The sequence below is a fragment of the Necator americanus genome, chromosome I, assembly GCF_031761385.1.
Source record: "Necator americanus strain Aroian chromosome I, whole genome shotgun sequence".
Taxonomy (NCBI): domain Eukaryota; kingdom Metazoa; phylum Nematoda; class Chromadorea; order Rhabditida; family Ancylostomatidae; genus Necator; species Necator americanus.
This window is the reverse complement of record NC_087371.1, coordinates 31,312,864-31,332,131: the sequence shown is the minus strand read 5'-3', so window position 1 is coordinate 31,332,131 and position 19,268 is coordinate 31,312,864. Positions and strand designations below refer to the sequence as shown.

General features: G+C 39.6%; 3 protein-coding genes across 3 annotated transcripts; 1 reads left to right on the top strand and 2 right to left on the bottom strand.

Annotated features, from left to right (window-relative positions):
- Positions 1-3,711: 3,711 nt before the first annotated feature.
- RB195_007408 (uncharacterized protein) lies at positions 3,712-4,350 on the bottom strand (the record flags this gene model as incomplete). The annotated part of the gene is made up of 1 exon (XM_064181010.1): positions 3,712-4,350. The coding sequence occupies one exon, from the start codon at positions 4,348-4,350 to the stop codon at positions 3,712-3,714; it is 639 nt and encodes a 212-aa protein (XP_064037836.1).
- On the bottom strand, positions 3,712-10,785 carry RB195_007407 (uncharacterized protein; the record flags this gene model as incomplete). The annotated part of the gene is made up of 2 exons (XM_064181009.1): positions 3,712-4,475; positions 10,734-10,785. The coding sequence occupies 2 exons, from the start codon at positions 10,783-10,785 to the stop codon at positions 3,712-3,714; spliced, it is 816 nt and encodes a 271-aa protein (XP_064037835.1).
- Positions 10,786-12,750: 1,965 nt separating this feature from the next.
- Positions 12,751-18,716, top strand: RB195_007406 (uncharacterized protein; the record flags this gene model as incomplete). The annotated part of the gene is made up of 12 exons (XM_064181008.1): positions 12,751-12,979; positions 13,037-13,167; positions 13,227-13,360; positions 15,671-15,775; positions 15,834-15,926; positions 16,882-16,980; positions 17,383-17,460; positions 17,527-17,658; positions 17,720-17,811; positions 18,134-18,246; positions 18,305-18,477; positions 18,560-18,716. 12 exons carry the CDS (start codon positions 12,751-12,753, stop codon positions 18,714-18,716), a joined length of 1,536 nt encoding a protein of 511 aa, XP_064037834.1.
- Between the last annotated feature and the right edge of the window lie 552 nt (positions 18,717-19,268).

Genomic DNA, 19,268 nt, shown 5'->3' with positions numbered 1-19,268 from the left:
GCTAGTTGCTGAACTAGCGTTTCTTCAAATTTCTTGACGGTTTGGAGAAAAAAATAACAAAAAAAAATGCCACAAAATGCTATTGCCATGTCGCTCAACCAGAAAATAGTGCAAATATTTGTAGTTATATTTTCTTATTATGCCAACGAGGTTTTGGTAAAATTTCATTATTGGACTGACGTTTCGATGAACTCGTCTTTATCAAATGCCGGAAAATGGCCCGAAATCTTTTGATGCTATTCATACCCGCCTTCGAACCCCTCCTCTCGCCTTGCAAGGGTATTTTATGTTAAATTTGTGTCAATTGTTAAATTTATTTTCTTCTTTTTAGTTTAATTTATTCCTCAATGTATGTATATTTACATTTAATAAATTTTAAATGTTTTAATTTATTAAATTCTAAATTTTAGATTTAATGAATTCCACCAACATTTTACTATATGTATTTCAATATAATTCATGGCATTTTCAATAAAAGGAATGCTTTTTCTAGATGGATAGTTCTCCAAGAAATAGTTCGGAAATTTATGTTCTCTTGTTTTGCCAACGAGGTTTAGGTGAAACTTTTTTATTGGCCTGACGTTCCGACAAACTCGTCTTTTTCAAAGGCCTGAAAATGGTTCGAGGTCTACCATGCATATCCCGAAAAACAAGAGAACATAAATACACTGTCAAACGCCGAGGTTTCAAAAAGAGAGGATTTGTAGATAGTTCGGAAATTAATCTCTGCTAAATGCTATGTTAAATAACCGCGCTTTTTTTATTTGAAAAAATCTTTTTGTTTTAACATCTCTTCATGAAGAAAAATGGAGAAAATATTGGATTAGTGTGTAAAATCCGTAAAAAAAACAGCCACAGACTATCCTTTATGCTCTGCATATGCAACAGTATACTATGCACTGCTACATACTGTAAATTACTGTAAAATTACATTACTGTAAAATTGGTCACGATTTCGTCAGTATAAAAGAATGGCGACGGAGGAAACAACAGAATAATATTTGAGGGATTTTTCTCTCTTTTAAATGTCCGTTATAATTGTTTTTCTATTCCTAAAATTATGATATTGTAAAGTCTGGGTAATATCAGGAGGAATTTGCCAGTGCTTATAACAAATCAGTCGACAATAACCTTCTTTTCAATTTTTCCCATTGCTTTCGTCCCCTGAGGCGATATGCACCAACATTTTCGGATTCTATTCGGGATGCTATTCGGTATCTCAAGGGGACTTTCTGGACGTCGAATCTGGAATATCTCAAGCATAGCACTTTAGCAGCGAAAAGAATGGCATTTTTTCTATTCCACTGGAGAAGTTACAAGCCTTTGAGCTCTTTTCTTGGTAGTTATTCCTGTGTTAACATCGTAACTAAAGGATACTTACTCATTATACTTAAAACGACATGAAGCGGTTTCTTTCGAGGCGCTTCGGTGGCGCGTAGCGGCTAGGATCGTTGTGAAACCTTTGCTGGCACCACCCATCGCTGCAATTTGTGACGGTCCCACCTCGGTCCCAACTGCTTCCTCCACCACCACGTTTCGAGAGCGTACGCAAATGCCGCACCACAACTATGCAAACTCGTGATTCATGTCGTTTTAACCCGACCATATATCTTCTATACAATAAAAAGAACACCAGTGTAATCAACTCCAGTAAACCATAGGTGGGACGGGTGCAGCCCAGTTGGGTAGAGGTGCGCTGTAGCCATGCGATCCATGTTTCGACACCGCCCCAGTGCCAGCAAAGCCTTTCATCCCTCCAGAGTTCGATAAATTGGTAACAGACTTGTCTAGGAGGGTAAAAACACCGACTTGACACATCGGCTGACCCCCACAAGCCATTGTATAGGCTAAACACCCGTTCGTTAACCTCAAACGATTCTGAATTGAAGCGGAGGTGGTGGCGCATCCCAAGTGGGTTAGTACGCCAGTTACTTTATCCTTTATCCTGTTGAACCATAAGTAACCTCGTTTGAAGTACAACTCATAAATCGAAGAAAATAAATTTTATCACCGGTGTTCAGATCTGTCGGGCATTTTTTAAAAAGTTATAGCAAACATTAAGCAGAAAAAAAACATAATAAATTTGATGAAAGGGCAATACAGCTATGCTATAATGGCACGAAGTGGTAGTATTAAATCCAGAAATTTGGGAAGAAGTTCAACATTCTTGGTAGGACGAACTGAACGAATATTTTAGCACGTTTTGGCCACAGGAATGGACCAGTTCCACTTCAGGCAAGGATTGCCCAACTAGGACTCACGTGTGAAGTAAAAATGTACACAAAAAAGTAGATTATTTCCTGTTGTGTACGTAAGTTCCAGTTACGATTCCGTGAGTATTTGCCTCCTTTTGAGCTATTTGTTGAATTTCCCTTAGTCTTGTACATATTTATCGACTTTACAGGTGTTATTGATGTGAAAACAATGTGAAAACGGAAATTTTTCGCTAAGGATTATTAAATCACATAATCTTTTCTCAGAGGAAGGAAAAGAATGGGTGGAGAAGGAGTAGAATGAAATCTGTAAACAATCACAAAATGATCATTCTGTATTTTGCATTTTCCTTGTTACAGTGTGCATGTCTATTCGTTTTTAACGAATGCATAATAATTTTACATACATTTTACATTTACATTTTTCTAACTTTTACATTTTTTTCTACATTTTTTTTACACTTTTTACATTTCTTTACATTTCGTACGTACATTTTACACACATACTTTGCATATATTTTACATAATTTAATAATGTTCTTAACTAAAATTTCTCAAGATCTTTCCCAACAAATCTCACCAGCTACAACTCAGCTGCGATGCCAGTCGCTTACTTCTTATTTAGGAATGCGATGAGATTCGTGAGTTCTTTGAGACTCAACGTACTATCTTTTTAAATTTATAGTTCTTCTCTTATTACATACACGATCACACACATTTTCTTATTGCTGTAGAACTGTACATATGTGATATGCGCTTTGAGCCACAATGTTTTTATAACTCCCTAATTCTTTGTTCTATTCTCTTTCTTACTTCTATGTATATTTTTGAAGTGTCCATGTAATTTACACGTAAAGTTGGAGCTGAAGATCCTAAAGTTTACACAGCTGACGAGCAATTGTCCTCTAACACCAACTAACCGCTCCTTTTTCCTCTTTTGTGTGAAAATGTGATTATTCTTTAGTAGTTCATTCATATTGGGTCATCCCATAAACAATACCGTATTCTATCCCTGTTTTTCGAGGTTGAGCTGAACAATACTTTTAAAAAAAGAATCTAAAGCATACCCTCCATTTTCTAGAACTTCATTTCATTTTTCTAGAAAAATTCCAGTATTCTATACTCTTCCCCTGAGATTTTAACTTATCCAATTGAAAAAAAATTGGGGTAGAATCTTTAAATACTATTATCACGATCTCGACTTACTTGACTTAATCGACGGGCTAATGCATGCTGATGTCATCGCCTGACGCGATTACCCGCATCTTCGCCGAGGTGTGCCGTCCTTGAACACAGTTCTGCCCAACCTTCTCGATCTTCTGCGAGAGTTCGCGCAGAATCAATCCATTCGTCGCTATTCCATGTTCTGCGAAACCTTACGTCTCGCTTGAACTGCCTATCCACGCCGAGTGTTCTTCGGTCCTCTTTCACCACTTCATGAACAAGTCGATCTGCTGGTCTCCTTAATATATGAACAAAGAAGCGAAGACAATTCACCTTAGCCACTTTCGATGGCGGTGCAAGATGTTGATGTTGATGTCATCTGCCGGTATACCACATCAATTTCTGCGTAAAGATCTTCATTGTGACATACCCTAGGCCAAAAGTAGCCAAGTAGCCGTCTAAGCAGCTTTCGTTCCGTGCAGTCAAGGCTCTCCATAACCGTTGATGGTGCTGCCCAAGTCTCCGATCCGTACATCATGATGGAGCGAATTGCGGATAGGTAGACTCGCAGCTTGACTTCGTTGGTGATGGGGGTCGACCACAGACATTTCGTTAAGGAGTTAAATGCAGAAGTGGTCTTAGCGCATCTTTGCTGAACATCTCTCTCGTAGCTGCCATCGTTCTTCAGCGTACAGCCTAGGTAACAGAACTCATCGACGAGTTCTATCGGTTGTTCGTCCATCCTCATTCCCGTTCGAGGTATCGAAGAGGTACACATCTGTTTGCATTTATCAGGGCGTAGGCGTAGTCCGTAGGCTGCAGCCAGCTTCGATACAAGGTTGACAACATGTTGAAGTTTCGTACTGCTTTCCGCGAATATAACAACATCGTCAGCGTACTCGAGATCAGCCAAGGGGCGCCCTGATGGTGCTAGAATGATATCGGCAGGACACTGATCTACTGTTCTTCGCATAATGTGGATTTCGTCGATGGCGAAATTGAACAGGAAGGGTCCTGCTAGTGCCCCTTGTCTTACTCCAGTTACCACCTCAAACAGTGTTGTACTTCCGGCTGGTGTTCGAACTGAAGCATCACGATCTTAACATTATCATTATTATTATTATTAAAAATATTACTGCAGTAGTATCACTAACTCTATTATTAAATATTATTACGTATTATTATTTATGGAATTAGCCAATATTTCACCGCGCCACAATATTAATAAATAAGCTAGTCATCGTCCACGAAGCGTGGTCAGGATATTGTGCAATGCATAGGAGTGAGGGACGTACATGAGAACTTTGTGTCCATGGAGACGGTCGTCATTCTTCTTCGAAGTGTTAGGTGATTGTGTATGTGTGCATGTGTGTAGCAGCAGCTTATCTGCTATTGCTTTCTTTATTGCCGCGCTCTCATCAATATTAATTCGCCTCTGGGCAATGCGGTTCTGTGCCGTGTGCGTTCATTCCAATGCAACCCGTAACAGCGAGCATATAGCGCTGCTATCAAGCGGCAGCGGCGGCGACGACGACGGCGACCATTTTTTATACGCGAGCGATTCTCGAGTTTTTTAGTGATTCATTCAGCATTCTGTTGGACCAGAGTGTTCTTCGTTATTTCGTGTTCTTTGATGGAGAAAGATCGCATAGATAACGTCTACTTTTTGTTAGGTTATAAAATAAACAACTTCCATTTTGTTTTTCAACCTATGTATTGATTGATCTGATTCGGGTTTAGATTATTTGGATTTTTGGATTTCGAATTGGACGTATTGGGCTCCTCTCGTGGATTTTGCTCCAATATTGACTTCAAAATATCTTCATCGAAGTCTAAAGCCCGAAAACCCCTTCCCCTTCCTTGGTTCGTCATTCAAGGTCACATCCGTAGAACGAAATTAAAAGGATAAAGGATAAAGTTTGTGGCGTTGATCAATCCGCTTAGGACCCGCCACCACGTTCACTTCAATAGAATCGTTTGAGATTATTGGGACGTGTAACTGGTCTATACAATGACTTGCGGTGGCTAGCCATGATGTGTCAAGTCAGTGTTTTTATCCTCCCATTCAAGTCTGGTGCCAATTTATCGATCCCGGAGGGATGCAAGGCTTTGTGAGCACTAGATTCGAACCTTCGGATTCGAACCTTCGATCTGTTGTGCAGGTAGCGGAACCTCTAACCGACTGCGCCACAGGCGTTTGAATCTACTACTAAATGTACAATCTTTCGTATAAAAACGAATATGTTCAACCAGATGGCCGCGATGCGTCTGCTGCAACGTACGCTCCTTCTCTGCATAGCACACGCTTTTTCTCTTCTTTCGTTCAAAGCCTAATCGAAATATGAAATATTCGAATGCATGTCACATTCATTTGATTGAACATGTGCGGAGCGCCGACTAAGTTGAATATCAGTCAGGGTACAGAACAACTCTGAACAATATTGGAGGAAAAGGGAGTTGAGCGGGGGAGGGGTGGCCGGAGGCCAAGTAATTGACGACAGAACTTCAACAAATGGATATGTTGACCTGAAAATCCTTTGTTCATTGAGATCAGATCCGTGGATTCCACAAGATTTCGATGTGGTTTGTGTAGTACAAAAATACAGTAATTTAATTGTGTACTACTTTCTTAAGCTGAACCAAGATTGTTATTGATCTTTATTCATTACAGTAATTTAGTACATAAAACATTTGGGTAAACTCTGCTGAGAAGTTCATCTTGAATGCTCTCTTTTGGAGAGGACACCATTTCTGTGATACTGTAGAATTGTACAGTAATGCGACTTACCCACAGATAACAATTTACGGATTTTGTTTCCATTTTTTGCATTGAGCAGAACCGATCAGAGTCAGACTCACTTGATGTTATGGTTGTTGAGACGGGCTTCTACATGGCCTCTTCCAGACATATGGCTAGGAATCCAGAGTTTTGAAGCATAGAACTCTCATCCATACTCTCAGCTAAATCTCTCTGCGCGGGAGCGAACGTTCGACTCAAACAGACGTATATTCCGTCCGGCATCCTCGAAAACGTATAGACGTTTTGGCAGCCGGCCGGTCCTTCTATTTGCTAAGAGAAACCAGCCGCTTGTCGGCTGCGCACTCTAGACGTTCTTCTGTTTTTCGTCTCACTCTTGGATCTCGTATAAATTTCTGGATTCTACCTATAACAGAGAAGCGAAGAGTTTTCCTGCTCTATAGGTAGCACGATTTTTCGGCTTTGGTATCTAGGAACAGAAATTTTTTCTTAGAAAGCATACAACGTTCCAGTTGTAGGCGTAGGCGTAGGTAAGACGAATATTCTACGGAGTTTACTCGAGAAACTTTACCTCTGGTCTCAGGAGGAAGCATTTCTCCTCTTAGGAGCATCTCAAAATTCCAGAGAAGGTCCCAATCACAGCTAATTTTATGGAAAACGCATAGTTCTTCAATAATTACTACTTATGGATATTCTCCACTAAGTAGGATGTGATAAGAAGTTGCACTTAGTTGTAACCTGTATCCTATTCTTATTGTTCCTCAGTAAAATTATTATTTTTAAGAAAATAATGATAGGTTATGTATATCTGCTTTCTATCGCATGCCTACTTTTGTGCCACTTCGTAAATATTAAAGTTAACGCAGAATTTTCTGGATTTCACAGACTTTTTTGTTCGTAAATTAGTGAATTGCTTCGGAAAAGGAAAATACTCAAATTCTCTACGTAAATAATCACAATAAATGGTCTCCAGTTGTGCTTTGGAATCTGAAATGGGACCTGAACATTTTTTTCAGGTTACCTGAACTGATGGAGAGCTTTCGCTTTAATTCTTTACGAAATTTTTCTTTCTTTTTTTTTCTTTTTCGTTTCTTCAATTCTAGTTCACTACACTGATTTTTCCTTTGCAGTAGAGTCTCTAGGATCTATGGTCTATAGTTATTCTCAATGAAACACTTCTATAATATGTATATCGGCAAGGTAAAACCTGCTAAAATTCATATTCTTTAGAAATATTTTGAAAAAAAATCTATCTATCTATCAGTATCTGCAGAAACCCTAAAACTATTGAGTTCACCTATTCAGTGGCTATTTTTGCAATTTGTAAAAAAAAAACAATACTGAATTTTGAGAAATTTATGGTGGGCCCTTCTCATTTTCAGTGAAAGTTTTTAGGATTTTCACCTATTGCCGTCAGCAAAGCTCTCTATAATGATTTCACAAAACCTTTTTTTTTCTACCAGTTCTCGAATTTTTCCATTACGTTTATTTATGATTTATAATTAAATACATTCATTTGTTCTGCGTTTCATTTTTACTAATGTAATCTCTTCCGCATAAGTGATTACTCTTTTTTTTGTTGAATTTTTCATATTAGGGTAGTTTTTATATTGTTTATATCAACTCAACATAAAGTTTCTGCAGTGTTGGGATCCTCGGACTCGATATTTTTAAAGTTATCAATAATATACTTCGCACACTTTAATTTTTGTCAATTTTATGGATGTAGTTATGCGTTAGTTATGGAGACCCGATAACTCGGGTTAGCCTGATGCCTCTGACTTTATGGAAGGGGTTAGTGCTCCTGACTTAATCTTTCACCCTCGAAAGAAATGAAATGTATGAAATGGAAATGAATGAAATGTAGAAATGGAAATGGAACCAATCATGACTAACAGAAACATCTACACCCCAGTCAGCTGTGTGTAGAATGTGATTCAAATGTAGTCCTTGAATGAATGACTTCTATTTTCCTGTGGCCATGTCTTTTCTTTTTTCTTTCTTGTTTCCTCCCTACATTCGTTCACAAGACTTAATTGCCTTTCAGAATTCATAATGCCAATTTTTCCAGACTCCAGTAGACCAGGTGGAACCTTTTCATCTTCAGTGAAGGATTTTAGGGTTTTCAGTCGATTCAAGCAAGCGACTTCAATGCAATATTTCCATGTTTCAACGGAATTTATTCTCGACGTACGGGCTAGGAAGAAATCGATGTGGTCTCTGCAGCTGTTTCTTTGGCATCGTTGTGGATGTGACTGCGGACGCCGCCGGACGCCGGTTTCAGCGTTGCTGCTATTTGTGCCCGTCGTCATTGCTTTGTCGTCGTGTTTGCCTTCGCCCGTTTTTCAGACGTTCCAATAGCGAAATGCAAGTTGAGGACGCGAATGCAATTAATTGTGGGACTATGGGACGCGACGAACCTATCGTCCCACATACACCACCACCACACTTAATTTCCTCATGGGACCATCTGATTCAGTTCTTGAAGTCAATGAAGACAGCCACCACATATAGCGGATAGGACGGAAAACGGATCAGCGGCCGTCTGGAACCAGTTCGCCGCCGGCTCCGCTAGTGATCAATGAGCAGTCGCTGTGAATAGCTCCGAAGCTCCGAAGCTCCGATGTGAAGCCCCGGTCGAGACTGCTTCAAGAGGTGGTCCCTGCTCACCGCCGTCACATCCCTACATACGTCTCAGCATCTAGGTCCCACATCAACAGCACACCTTCAGAATTCGCTGATATTCTTTGAGGAACATCCGGAAGTATCCTCTCGATAAATGCGTCGTTAAGAGGTGCACGTGCGCCAGTAACATCCAATAAATTAGTTATGGTAATTTTACTAGCCGGCAAAAAGTTTGTTTACACGAACAGCAGCCACATTCGCTCGTTTCGTTGCTGCTGCTGCTGCTGCTGCTGTTTCATCACGAAATACTCCTCTGTATCTTTCCGACGATAATCTACGGCTCTGAATTTTCCTTTAGGTGAAAAAATAAAAGCTGCCCTCTCTATTGTTTCTTCTATTGTTCTCATGGTCTCATTGTGTTTGCATTTCTGAATTGTTTGTTTAGGAAACAACGGGTTCCTGTGAGTAACGCGTCGTCTAGAATTTAGAGGGATTTTGCAAAATAGGATTGATTTTGATGAATTTGATCTGTGCTACTGGCTTCACGTCTTTTCACTTATTTTACCTACTTTTTTAAACTTGTTTTTGCGCTTTCTACTTATTTTACTTACGTTTTTCGTCTTGATGAAAAGTCTCGAATCGTCTCGGCGTCTAGGTCCCACATCAAAAATCATCATCAAGGTTCGTCCTTAAAGGGTTTTTGCGTTGATTTTCTCTAAAAAGTAGAATTTGTAGTTGTCTACCAGTTTTTTTTTTAAATGGATTGTTTCATTGTATCATTCGTAGCTGTTTTGGGCTGGAAAGTTTAATGAGAACATGGGAATGCTTCAAGATGGTCCTACCTAGAAAAACTCCCAACAAATTCAGGATAAAAGGTTTCTTCGAGAAACGGGCCTATGGCCACCAACGTCAGGAGACCACAGAAGTAGGTGGCTCTCCGAAAAAAATACGTTCGTTTTGATCACCGTATCGTTTCCGTGTGATCGACCATTCAATACAGCTTGATGTCAATCGAGCTTTCTATGCATTCCTTCAAATTAAAAAAGAAGTAAATAAATACATTAAGGTGAATAAATAAATGAAACAAAAACAAATAAATAAATAATAATTAACTCTCAGCAGATTTGGTTAGGACCCCTATTTCTTCTTTCTTTCTTTCTTTCTTTCTTTCTTTTCTTCTTTCTTTCTTTCTCCCTCTCTCTCTCGTTTCCTCCCTGTCGCTCTTTCTTTCTCTTCTTTACTCTCTCTCTCTTCTACGTGTTCGCTACCTTCAAACGATTCTGAATTGAAGTTGAACGAATCGTAAAGCATCACAAGTAAATTAGTCAGTTTCTTCAATTAGTCTAAAACCTTATCCCTAACCTATAGGGACACGACTAAGGACACCACTTAAGAGCATACATACTTTATGATCCTTATATTCTTACTTTAGATCTTCTGGAGCAATTCCTTTGTTTTCTTTTTCAGATAAAATGTCTGCAATAAAAATAGTTCTATTGGTATCGAAATTTCCAAAGGTTTCCTTCTTTTGGGAACTTTGCGTTCTATCTTTCTTAAAATATTGAAAACAAAGTAGTGCTGTGAAATTTGGGCAACCTCTTCAATACCGAATCCTCCTCAAGATGCCATTGTCACTTTGTATCACCCCAAACCTCGATAATTTATATTTCTATAAGTATATATATATATATATTTATTTCTATATATTGATTTATGCTATTTTACTGATTTTTATTTTCATAATTTTTTTTTCAAAATATTCGGTTGTCATAATTTACCTCATAATTCATTCATTTCATTCATAATTTACTTTAATTATTTATTTTTTGTATCCCCACAATATTTTGGACGAGATGAAACTAGGATTTTTTGAGGAATTCTTCACACTCGGTCCTATAAACGTTATTGAGAACCTTGAATGCATTAATAAACAGATAAATAAGTTGATTTCTTTTTGCTTCCATTCAACTAACTCCACTCAACTTGGTCTTTTTGTGGATGATATGCAATATGCTTCTCATCCATTCGTGCAGGTCGCAAATCAAACGAGGTTGAAGTGTTTGTGTGGGGTGTTGTGCTTTTTGCGTTGATTTGCCTCCCCGTATTCTAAAATCAACTTGTTTTGGCAAAAGTTCTCGTCTTCCTTAAATGTTTGATGGGATTTCTATCTTCCTACGTATCTCCTTTGAGTGTCATCCTGAAGGTTTTCGTAGAATAAACTAAGAAAACAAGCTGTGTGGAGATTGACTGCTCCGAGGTCCCAGTAAAAGTAGAAGGATAAAGTGCTTGGCGTTGACCAATCCGCTTGGGATCCACAACCACGTTCACTTCAATTCAGAACCCGTTGAGGTTTACGAAGGTGTAACTGGCCTATACAATGACTTGCGGGGGCTAGCCGACGGGTCAAGTCAGTGTTTTTATCCTCCCGGACAAGACTGGTACCAATTTATCGACCTCGGAGGGATGAAAGCCTTGGTTGGCACTAGGGCGGATTCGAACTATCGACCTACCCTCCAATCATGGCAGAACCTCCTACCGACTGCGCTACAAACGCCTCGTCTTACTACGGCTCTCATAAAGCCGCTGACGAATTTAGAAAGCAATAAAAACCTGTCTTGACCGCACGAAATCGAAGAAATAGTTAAGCTTCGGCAGACACGAGGGCGACTATCCTGTTGTCACGTTGCTTTCTAATTTTGAAAGAACTTAGGATTATCCTAATTATAGTAGCAGAGCCCATTTACTCGGAATCATCGATGCTTTTTGGGATTTGACGTCGTACGATCGAAAAAAGAGACAAACGGAATATACTCACCGAAAACCTTCAATCCCTGCTTTAGCCTTAGTTCATTCATTACTCATTTTATGGATTGACCCAAGTAATTCGCCTATGTTTAGCAGGGAAACGTGAAAAGTAACGTAGAATATACTTTGTATAATACTGTGGGAACCTAATATCTGTGGAGGTTCCCATATATAACGGGGAGGGCATATTTCTCCCCCTTTCATCTTTATTTTATAGTTCTATTTTTTCTGTTCTATCTTTAAATCTTTCCTAATATTATTTGAAATCTTTCTTCATTGAAGCTATCAGTAGCGTTTGCGAGTGGATGACGGCCGAAGACCCGCAGTAGATCCTACGGGACCATCGTAGTGACCTTAAACCACCTATGAAATGACCAAACTTTTGCTGTCATTTATAGTAGGCACGACTATTTCTGTTTTGTAGTTGGGGGACTCAGTGGGACCCTTATTTCTATATGCTCTATCTTACTTCTTTCTCTTAGTAACTTTAGCTGTCGATGATTTTCTGCTTCCAGAGATAAATTTTTTTTCTCAGAATTACACACTCGAATATATTTCACTGGACCACGAAAGTGGGTCCCGCTCGAAGTAAACGTTAAAATAATTCAAATGTTTCGCTATTTACTTTGCAGCTTTTCACGCCGCTCGTAGAATTGACAGAATAAAAAATTGTAAAGGGGATTTTACTGCTTCTTCATCGGTTCCAATCGAGGAAAATGTAGTTGGGGGACTCAGTGGGACCCTTATTTCTATATGCTCTATCTTACTTCCTTCTCTTAATAACTTTAGCCCACATATCATAGATCCTCTAAGACTGATAATTAGGTCTTAGCCTATCTCCTTCACTTTTTATTTTTATTCTTTATTTTTTATTTTATTCTTATTCTATAGTAATATTTTTACCCGGAATTTCTTTATAAGAACAATGAGGCGTCAGTTTCGTTTTTTTATTTTTTAAAGAAGGATCCTAATTTATCTGATATTGTCCTAAGCGTTTTACCACAATCGAAGATCGAAGACACTCGAATACACCTCCGAGACCTATTAATACGTTTCTTTTCCCAGTTTTTTGCTTTTTTTTCTTTGTTTCAGTGCCTCGTTCGTATTTCGTCCGTATAAATGTTTTGATCTACCGCCATTTCTATCTTCATAGCCTTCAATTTCAGGAGAAAAGTAAGCGAAGCAATGGAGCGTAAGCATCCACCGCTTCGTCGTGTCACACGCGGTATACCGGCCAGTATCTCCGTAGGTGAAAACGTCCGAGCAGCACAAGGAGCCGAATTTAACAGACGGATAGAATTGAACGAGGAGGACAGCTGCTACAGTTCATGCTCAGAAGAATCACATCCATCTTTGTCCAGAGAGAGCTCAGAAACCGTAGGCTCTGAATTTGGGCTCGGCCGCTTAAAAATAGGTTCGTATCAGTGTTCTGTTGGTCGTCAACTCATCCAAAGTAACTGTAAGTCTTCAGAAGAGAACAACTCAAAACCTCCCACCACATTCACCGCTCCTGCTCATCTCGTAGAGTTCGCAAGAAATCTCGGCTACTCTGAAGAACGTCTGATTGCAGTGTTGAAGAGAGTCGGATGTGATGCTGGCCAGGTGAGTAACATTAAGAAAAAAAATTTCTAGAAAATAAAAAAGTCCCTCTTTCTGTTCAGGACCGAATTCTGGCAGAACTCGTTCAGATGGGTAGAGGTTGCTCGGAACAGAATGAAGGAAGCACCGCTTTCATAACGACTCCATCCTCTTCGTTGAGACCGATCGTTATTGATGGTTCAAATATCGCTATGACGTTAGTATACATACTTTCATGGGTTCATCGAGTAAAGTATATTTGGGGTGGGGGGAGAACTCAACTTTTATGTCAACAATCATGAGAAGCTGAGAATTCAACGAAAGATATGGAAAATTTACGAAATAACACATAATGGACCATCGATTCACGAGAGTTTGGTCCCAAGCAGTTCTTATTTCTGGAAGTGAATAACTAAGTCAGTTGGGACCTTAAAACCAAAGCTTGGTGACTATATGACATGTAGACTAAAGCTATCAATCGAAAAAAAGAGAGGGAGAAAGAAAGAGAGAGAGAGAGAGAAGAAAGGAAAGAAGAAAGATAGAGCTTCCAGAAATGGGAGCGCGGTTGAGTACGCCCCTCCCCAACTACACTTTACCCACTTTCATGTCTGTTCAAAAACAACACCTATTAATTTTTATTTTTATTGTTCTACTCCATATTTTATCTGGAATTTTTAGTCTATCTTTTTGATCTATCCACTAAATCAAAGTAGAAACACCTTGGATAGGAAAAGTTTCAGTTCACTCTCTTTTTCTCTATTGGGCCTTTTCAAATCTTTTTTTTTGCCAATTTTGATTTTAAATTGTTATCCTGCTTTTTTTCTCAAAAAAAGGAATAGAATTTTGTTGGAGGGTGATTGACTTTCCCCCGTGCATAGATGTTGCTGATAATGATGGCGGTTACTGTTGATTAGTACCTGAAAAAAAGAATAAATTCAATTTTCTTTTTAAAAGTGCTGGAAAAAGAAATTCAAGGACGTAATGGATTTTATACATCTTGTGATAGTTTTTCTTTTATACTTATTAATATTCTCCTCCAATTTTTCTCTTGCTTTGTTGTGTTAGATTTTTTTTTGAGATTTTTCCACGTCTAAGACAGTAAAAGGAACTATTGATATATAAAGTTGTTGAGGTCAGCGTATCACGTTATTGACCGGGGGTGGAAATCTGGTGGAGAACATCGAATCCGGGGAGTAGATTATGGATATATATGAGGATACGCTCAATCCCACCTAATTGTCCTGGAATTTGAGTTTGAGAAACTTAGTTTTGATGAGGTACGGCAGAACACGCGGTCGAAAATCAATGGGGTCTCGTCAACGGTCTATTCAAGTAAAACCAATGAATAAACTTCTGGGCGAAACGGTGGATGTGGTAAAGGTGGTGTGCCTTGTAGGAACCGCAGCAGTTCCCGCAAGACAGTTTTTAGGATGATAAGGGAGAATTGAGCGAGACCATGGTTACACTCGATAACTCTAACTTTACATGTCCTCACAGAAACCATTACAACGTCAATTTCGTTATGTACTGCCTTTAAATGGGTCCTTTCTTTTTTTTTGGCACACCTACGTGGACACGTAGTGAGTTGGAGTATTGTCAAGAGTATTGTCACATTTAAAGGCATCACCCCACGAATCTGAGGTGGTGCAAATTTCAGGTGGAGTATTCGTATACAGGATGGGAGACCACGGAGAGGAGGGTGATTCCGTCCATTTCTTCCTAATTGCCGTAAAAAACGGCCCGAAAGATACGGCTTCGAGCGTTCCGGCGCACTATTTTCTACAAGGAGTTCGATTGGAGCACGCCAGTCTTGTGCGGCGCCGCATCTTCCGGGCCGTTTTTTACGGTAATTAGGAATAAATGGACGGAATCACCTCCCTATCCGTAGTCTCCCATCCCGTATACGAATACTCCACCTGAAATCCGTACCACCTCAGTTTCGTGGGGTGATGCCTTTAAACATTACAGTTTTTTCAGTATACATTCACATATTTTAACGAGAAGAGTTCTAGAAAATAAGACGAATATTTTCAGAAAAAAAAATTGTAATTTCTAAATACTTACAAAACATTCTGAAAAATTTTACGTCATTCCGTATCCTTATCCTTGTGTGAAAAGATAAAACAAAACGATTATTTTCTTCCCCTATCTATAGGGACCGTGTGGGATTTGATAGAATTTTGTAGGATATCTCATTGCCACCCTCCATGTAGACCAGATATTCCACAACGTCAGGATCACGCGCGAAGTATCTTCACCTTGATAGATGTTTTGAAAACAAAGATGTAACATTTTGAAATGATGGCGCAACGAAATTTCCTAAATATTGCACTAAATTATTAGAAAAATAAAAAAATAGAAAATAATCAGCATGTTATGTTGACAAACAATTTTTTTTTGTTCTTTAGAATATGATCAGAGTAGAATTACGTAAGATCCCGATGCTTCTGTTTGTGTAAACAATGCGATTTCCCATAAATAAAAATGTTTCCCATAAAGAAAAAATTTTCTTAATGTCTTATTTCAGCCATGGACGGAAAGAAGTGTTTTCTTGTGCTGGAATTCGAGATTGTGTACGATTCTTCACGGATAGAGGCCATGACGATGTACTTGTCTTTATTCCACAATTCAGGTAAACATCTGAAATAACAGCTAAGCTGGAGAAAAAAGTGTACGGTAGAAATTTCTAGACGTGAAACGGCTCGAGCCGATTGTCCAATCACAGATCAGCACCTGTTGAATGAACTCGATGCGGCGAGGCGAATCGTTTGGACTCCGTCGAGGTGAGTAGTTCACGTTCTATGCACATTAACCCCACAAAGGATCTCAGCCTATCCTTAGAAGCAGTTTTTTTTTTGTTTTTTTATTGCCATAATTTTTTAAAAATGTTTTTTCCTCGAGTAGCAAATAGGGTTCGGAAAATAAAAAAAAATATAAAAAAATTAAAATATACAAATAATAAAAAGTAAAAAAAATAGTTCGCATATATTATATTACATATTAAAACAAAAATGCGACCGGCAACCGGTACCACTTGGCAGAAATTGAAAAAGTAAAGGAAAAATTTTCACTTTTTTGGGAATAAAACTTATCCTGAAAAAAGCAAAGTGAACTCACTTTTGAAAAAAAAGTTGTCAATCCCAAATGGCAGAAATGGTGCACGTTTGGGAGCGATTCAGTGATTTTCAGAGGAGAAAACCTCAAAAAACCGTTGGTCAATCGATTTTTGGCCGCTACATACTTAACTTCCTGGTTTCGGTTTCCATTTCTATTCGATCGAAGCTTTCATAATTCATTTGGATACGGATGGGGGTTAATCCACAAATAGCACATACATAATCTTCCAGGAATGCTAAGGTTGGATAATTAGCAAGAAAATGTTCCATAAATCCTAGTAGTGCCGTGTGCGACTTCTTTTGGACCCCGACATTTTTTCAGAGATTTTTCTTTTTGTTTTTCTTGAGCTCTTTCATGAATGTGGTTGGGGCGTTTGTTTGCTACGGCGGTCTGGAAAGGCTAGGAACAGAGCCGAACCATGACTGCTCAGAATTGCCTGTAAATCAGGGCTGGCTAAGTGCACATTCGTGTGTAAACGCTTCAGGTCACTAGAAATTTCTGCTGAGATATATTAGTTAGGTTATTATCATGTTGCCATTGTTATTTTATTCCATTTTCAGTTTTTTTTTTTGTTCCATATTATTGTTTTTAGTTTGTTCGAGTTAGTGTTGTTCTTTTCAGACGAATTAACGGCCGCCGAATCGTATGTCACGACGATCTGTACATCTTACGAACTGCAGAAGAAAAAGACGCAGTGATAGTATCAAATGATGGCTACAGGTCAGCTGCCCTCAAAGGCATCACCTCACGAATCTGAGGTGGTACGGATTTCAGGTGATCAGTAATCGTATACAGGATCGTGGACTAAGGAAAGGGAGATGATTCCGCCCATTTCTTCCTAATTGCCGTAAAAAACGGCCCGGAAGATGCGGCGCCGCACAAGGCTGGCGCGCTCCAGTCGAACTCCTTGTGGAAAATAGTGCGCCAGAATGCCCGAAGCCGCATTTTCCGGGCCGTTTTTTACGGCAATTAGGAAGAAATGGACGAAATCACCCTCCTCTCCATAATCTACGATCCCGTGCACGAATAGTCCACCTGAAATCCGTACCACCTCAGATTCGTAGAGTGATGCGTTTAAGTTCACACATTTTTCAAGGATTCATTCAAGAGTAGCAGTTTCAGAGATCTTCTCCGAGAACACCCACAGTACCGGCGAATAGTAGAGCAGCGCCTTCTTATGTACAGTTTCGTCGATGGCAAGTAGGCGCTTTTTATTCTTCCGCCTTTGCTCACCAATGAACCACCGCTTCAAGAAAAACTCCTCAGATTCATGCCACCTGAGGATCCACTCGGACGATACGGTCCTCGTCTACAGCAATTCCTATCGATTAGTTCTACACCTTCAACTACACTGCTCTGCCCATACGCTAGAAAATGTACTTACGGAAGCAAATGCAAGTCAGTGCTCTCGACGTGGGGTGATGTTGGAAAAAGTAAGAAAACCAAACATTATTTCTAGATATTACCATCCAGAACGCCCTAATGGAATCCATCTAAGCGTCACAGACCGTCTGATGCGAGAGAAAGGTCAGAAAAGGAGTCTGGCCACACGTGAGTGTTTGAGAGTCGCTTATGGAGGTGTACACTACGGTCAAGCCGAGAGATGAAGCACGGTGTAGTTGCGTAAGCGGGTGCGGTCGAAGCGGCGCGGTAGAGCGTAGCGGTTAGGATCGTGGTGGGACCTTTTCTAGCATCAGCCGTGGCTGCAGTCCGCGATGGTCCCAACTCGACTCCAACCACTGTTTCCGCACCGCGCCGCTTCGAGCGCATCGCTTACGCAACTGCACCGCGCTTCACGTCGTTCTGACCTTACTATACGGTTTTGTGTTGAATCAGCAACGAGGAATACATCCAACAAGATAAGTCCTTCCAGGTTCTTCCGTACAATTAGACGCTCCAAAGATGGATCATCGTGGCGTGGGACGGACACGTTCGTTGAATATTGATCAAAAAACCTCGGTAGTTCACGACAGTGGACTTTCTTCTGTGAGTAAAGCTATTTGGATAGTGTTTTCAAAGAAAGGCGACGTTTTACTCGTTTAAGCCACGAGAATTCTCTTACGTGACACAAGCGCCTTGGCATAATACTGTGGGTAGGATAGCCTCAGCTCCTCTGTCCTATACGAAAAAAGAACCCGAAAGTGGGACTCTATTCACGCCATCTACAGCTGTTTGGGGACGTAGTGAATTGAGCGTCGGACCGCTAACAACAAAGGAGTATGTTTGATTCCCTTCCATTCGATTTTTTTTCTTGGTAATATTGGTAGTTGTTCGGGTGAGGACGCTAATCTCCTTGCAGAGCTCCCCCGGATCGAACTCAACTACAGTACCATCTCAGTAAAATTTTCCCCGAATCGTTGGTGATCTCGGTCATGTTAGCACATCCATACGAGACCAATTCACAAGTATTGTGCCAACGAATTCTCGATCTTCAGAAAGAGTTCACCGGTGGTTGATGACCCAGAGCAGTTTTTTTTTTGTTTGTTTCCTTTTTCATGTTTTTTAGAAACGCTTAGATCGATTCTGCAGTTAACGAATAGTGTTTTTTTTTCTCGCTTCTATGTGTGAAAGTCGAAACAATCTGGTCTTTTCTCCGGTTTGTGTTTCTATCCCGCTGTGATATACATACTCTAGATTTTAACCACTTGCCCAACTTGAGTCACCCGACGACGACGATACTGTTCTTTGACTGAAAAGATTTTCTTCATATCTATGATGTGCAATTCGTTTCCATGTTTTCGGTAATGTAAAACTAGTCCAGTAGAATCATACTGATTCACCTGTCATAAATATTCCATTGTATTTGCAAAAATTCGTCCAGAAAAACAATCAGGATTCGATTGGTACTTGAACAATGTTCTTCATGAGTAAAGTGACGAGTTTTTGAAGGTCCTAATACTTATTTACTACACCACAGTACATTTATACAATCTATAGAAAATAGAAACTTTGTAACTAAAAATTTATGCTTAAAAGAAGTAACAATACAGCGAGTAAGAAATTGTAAA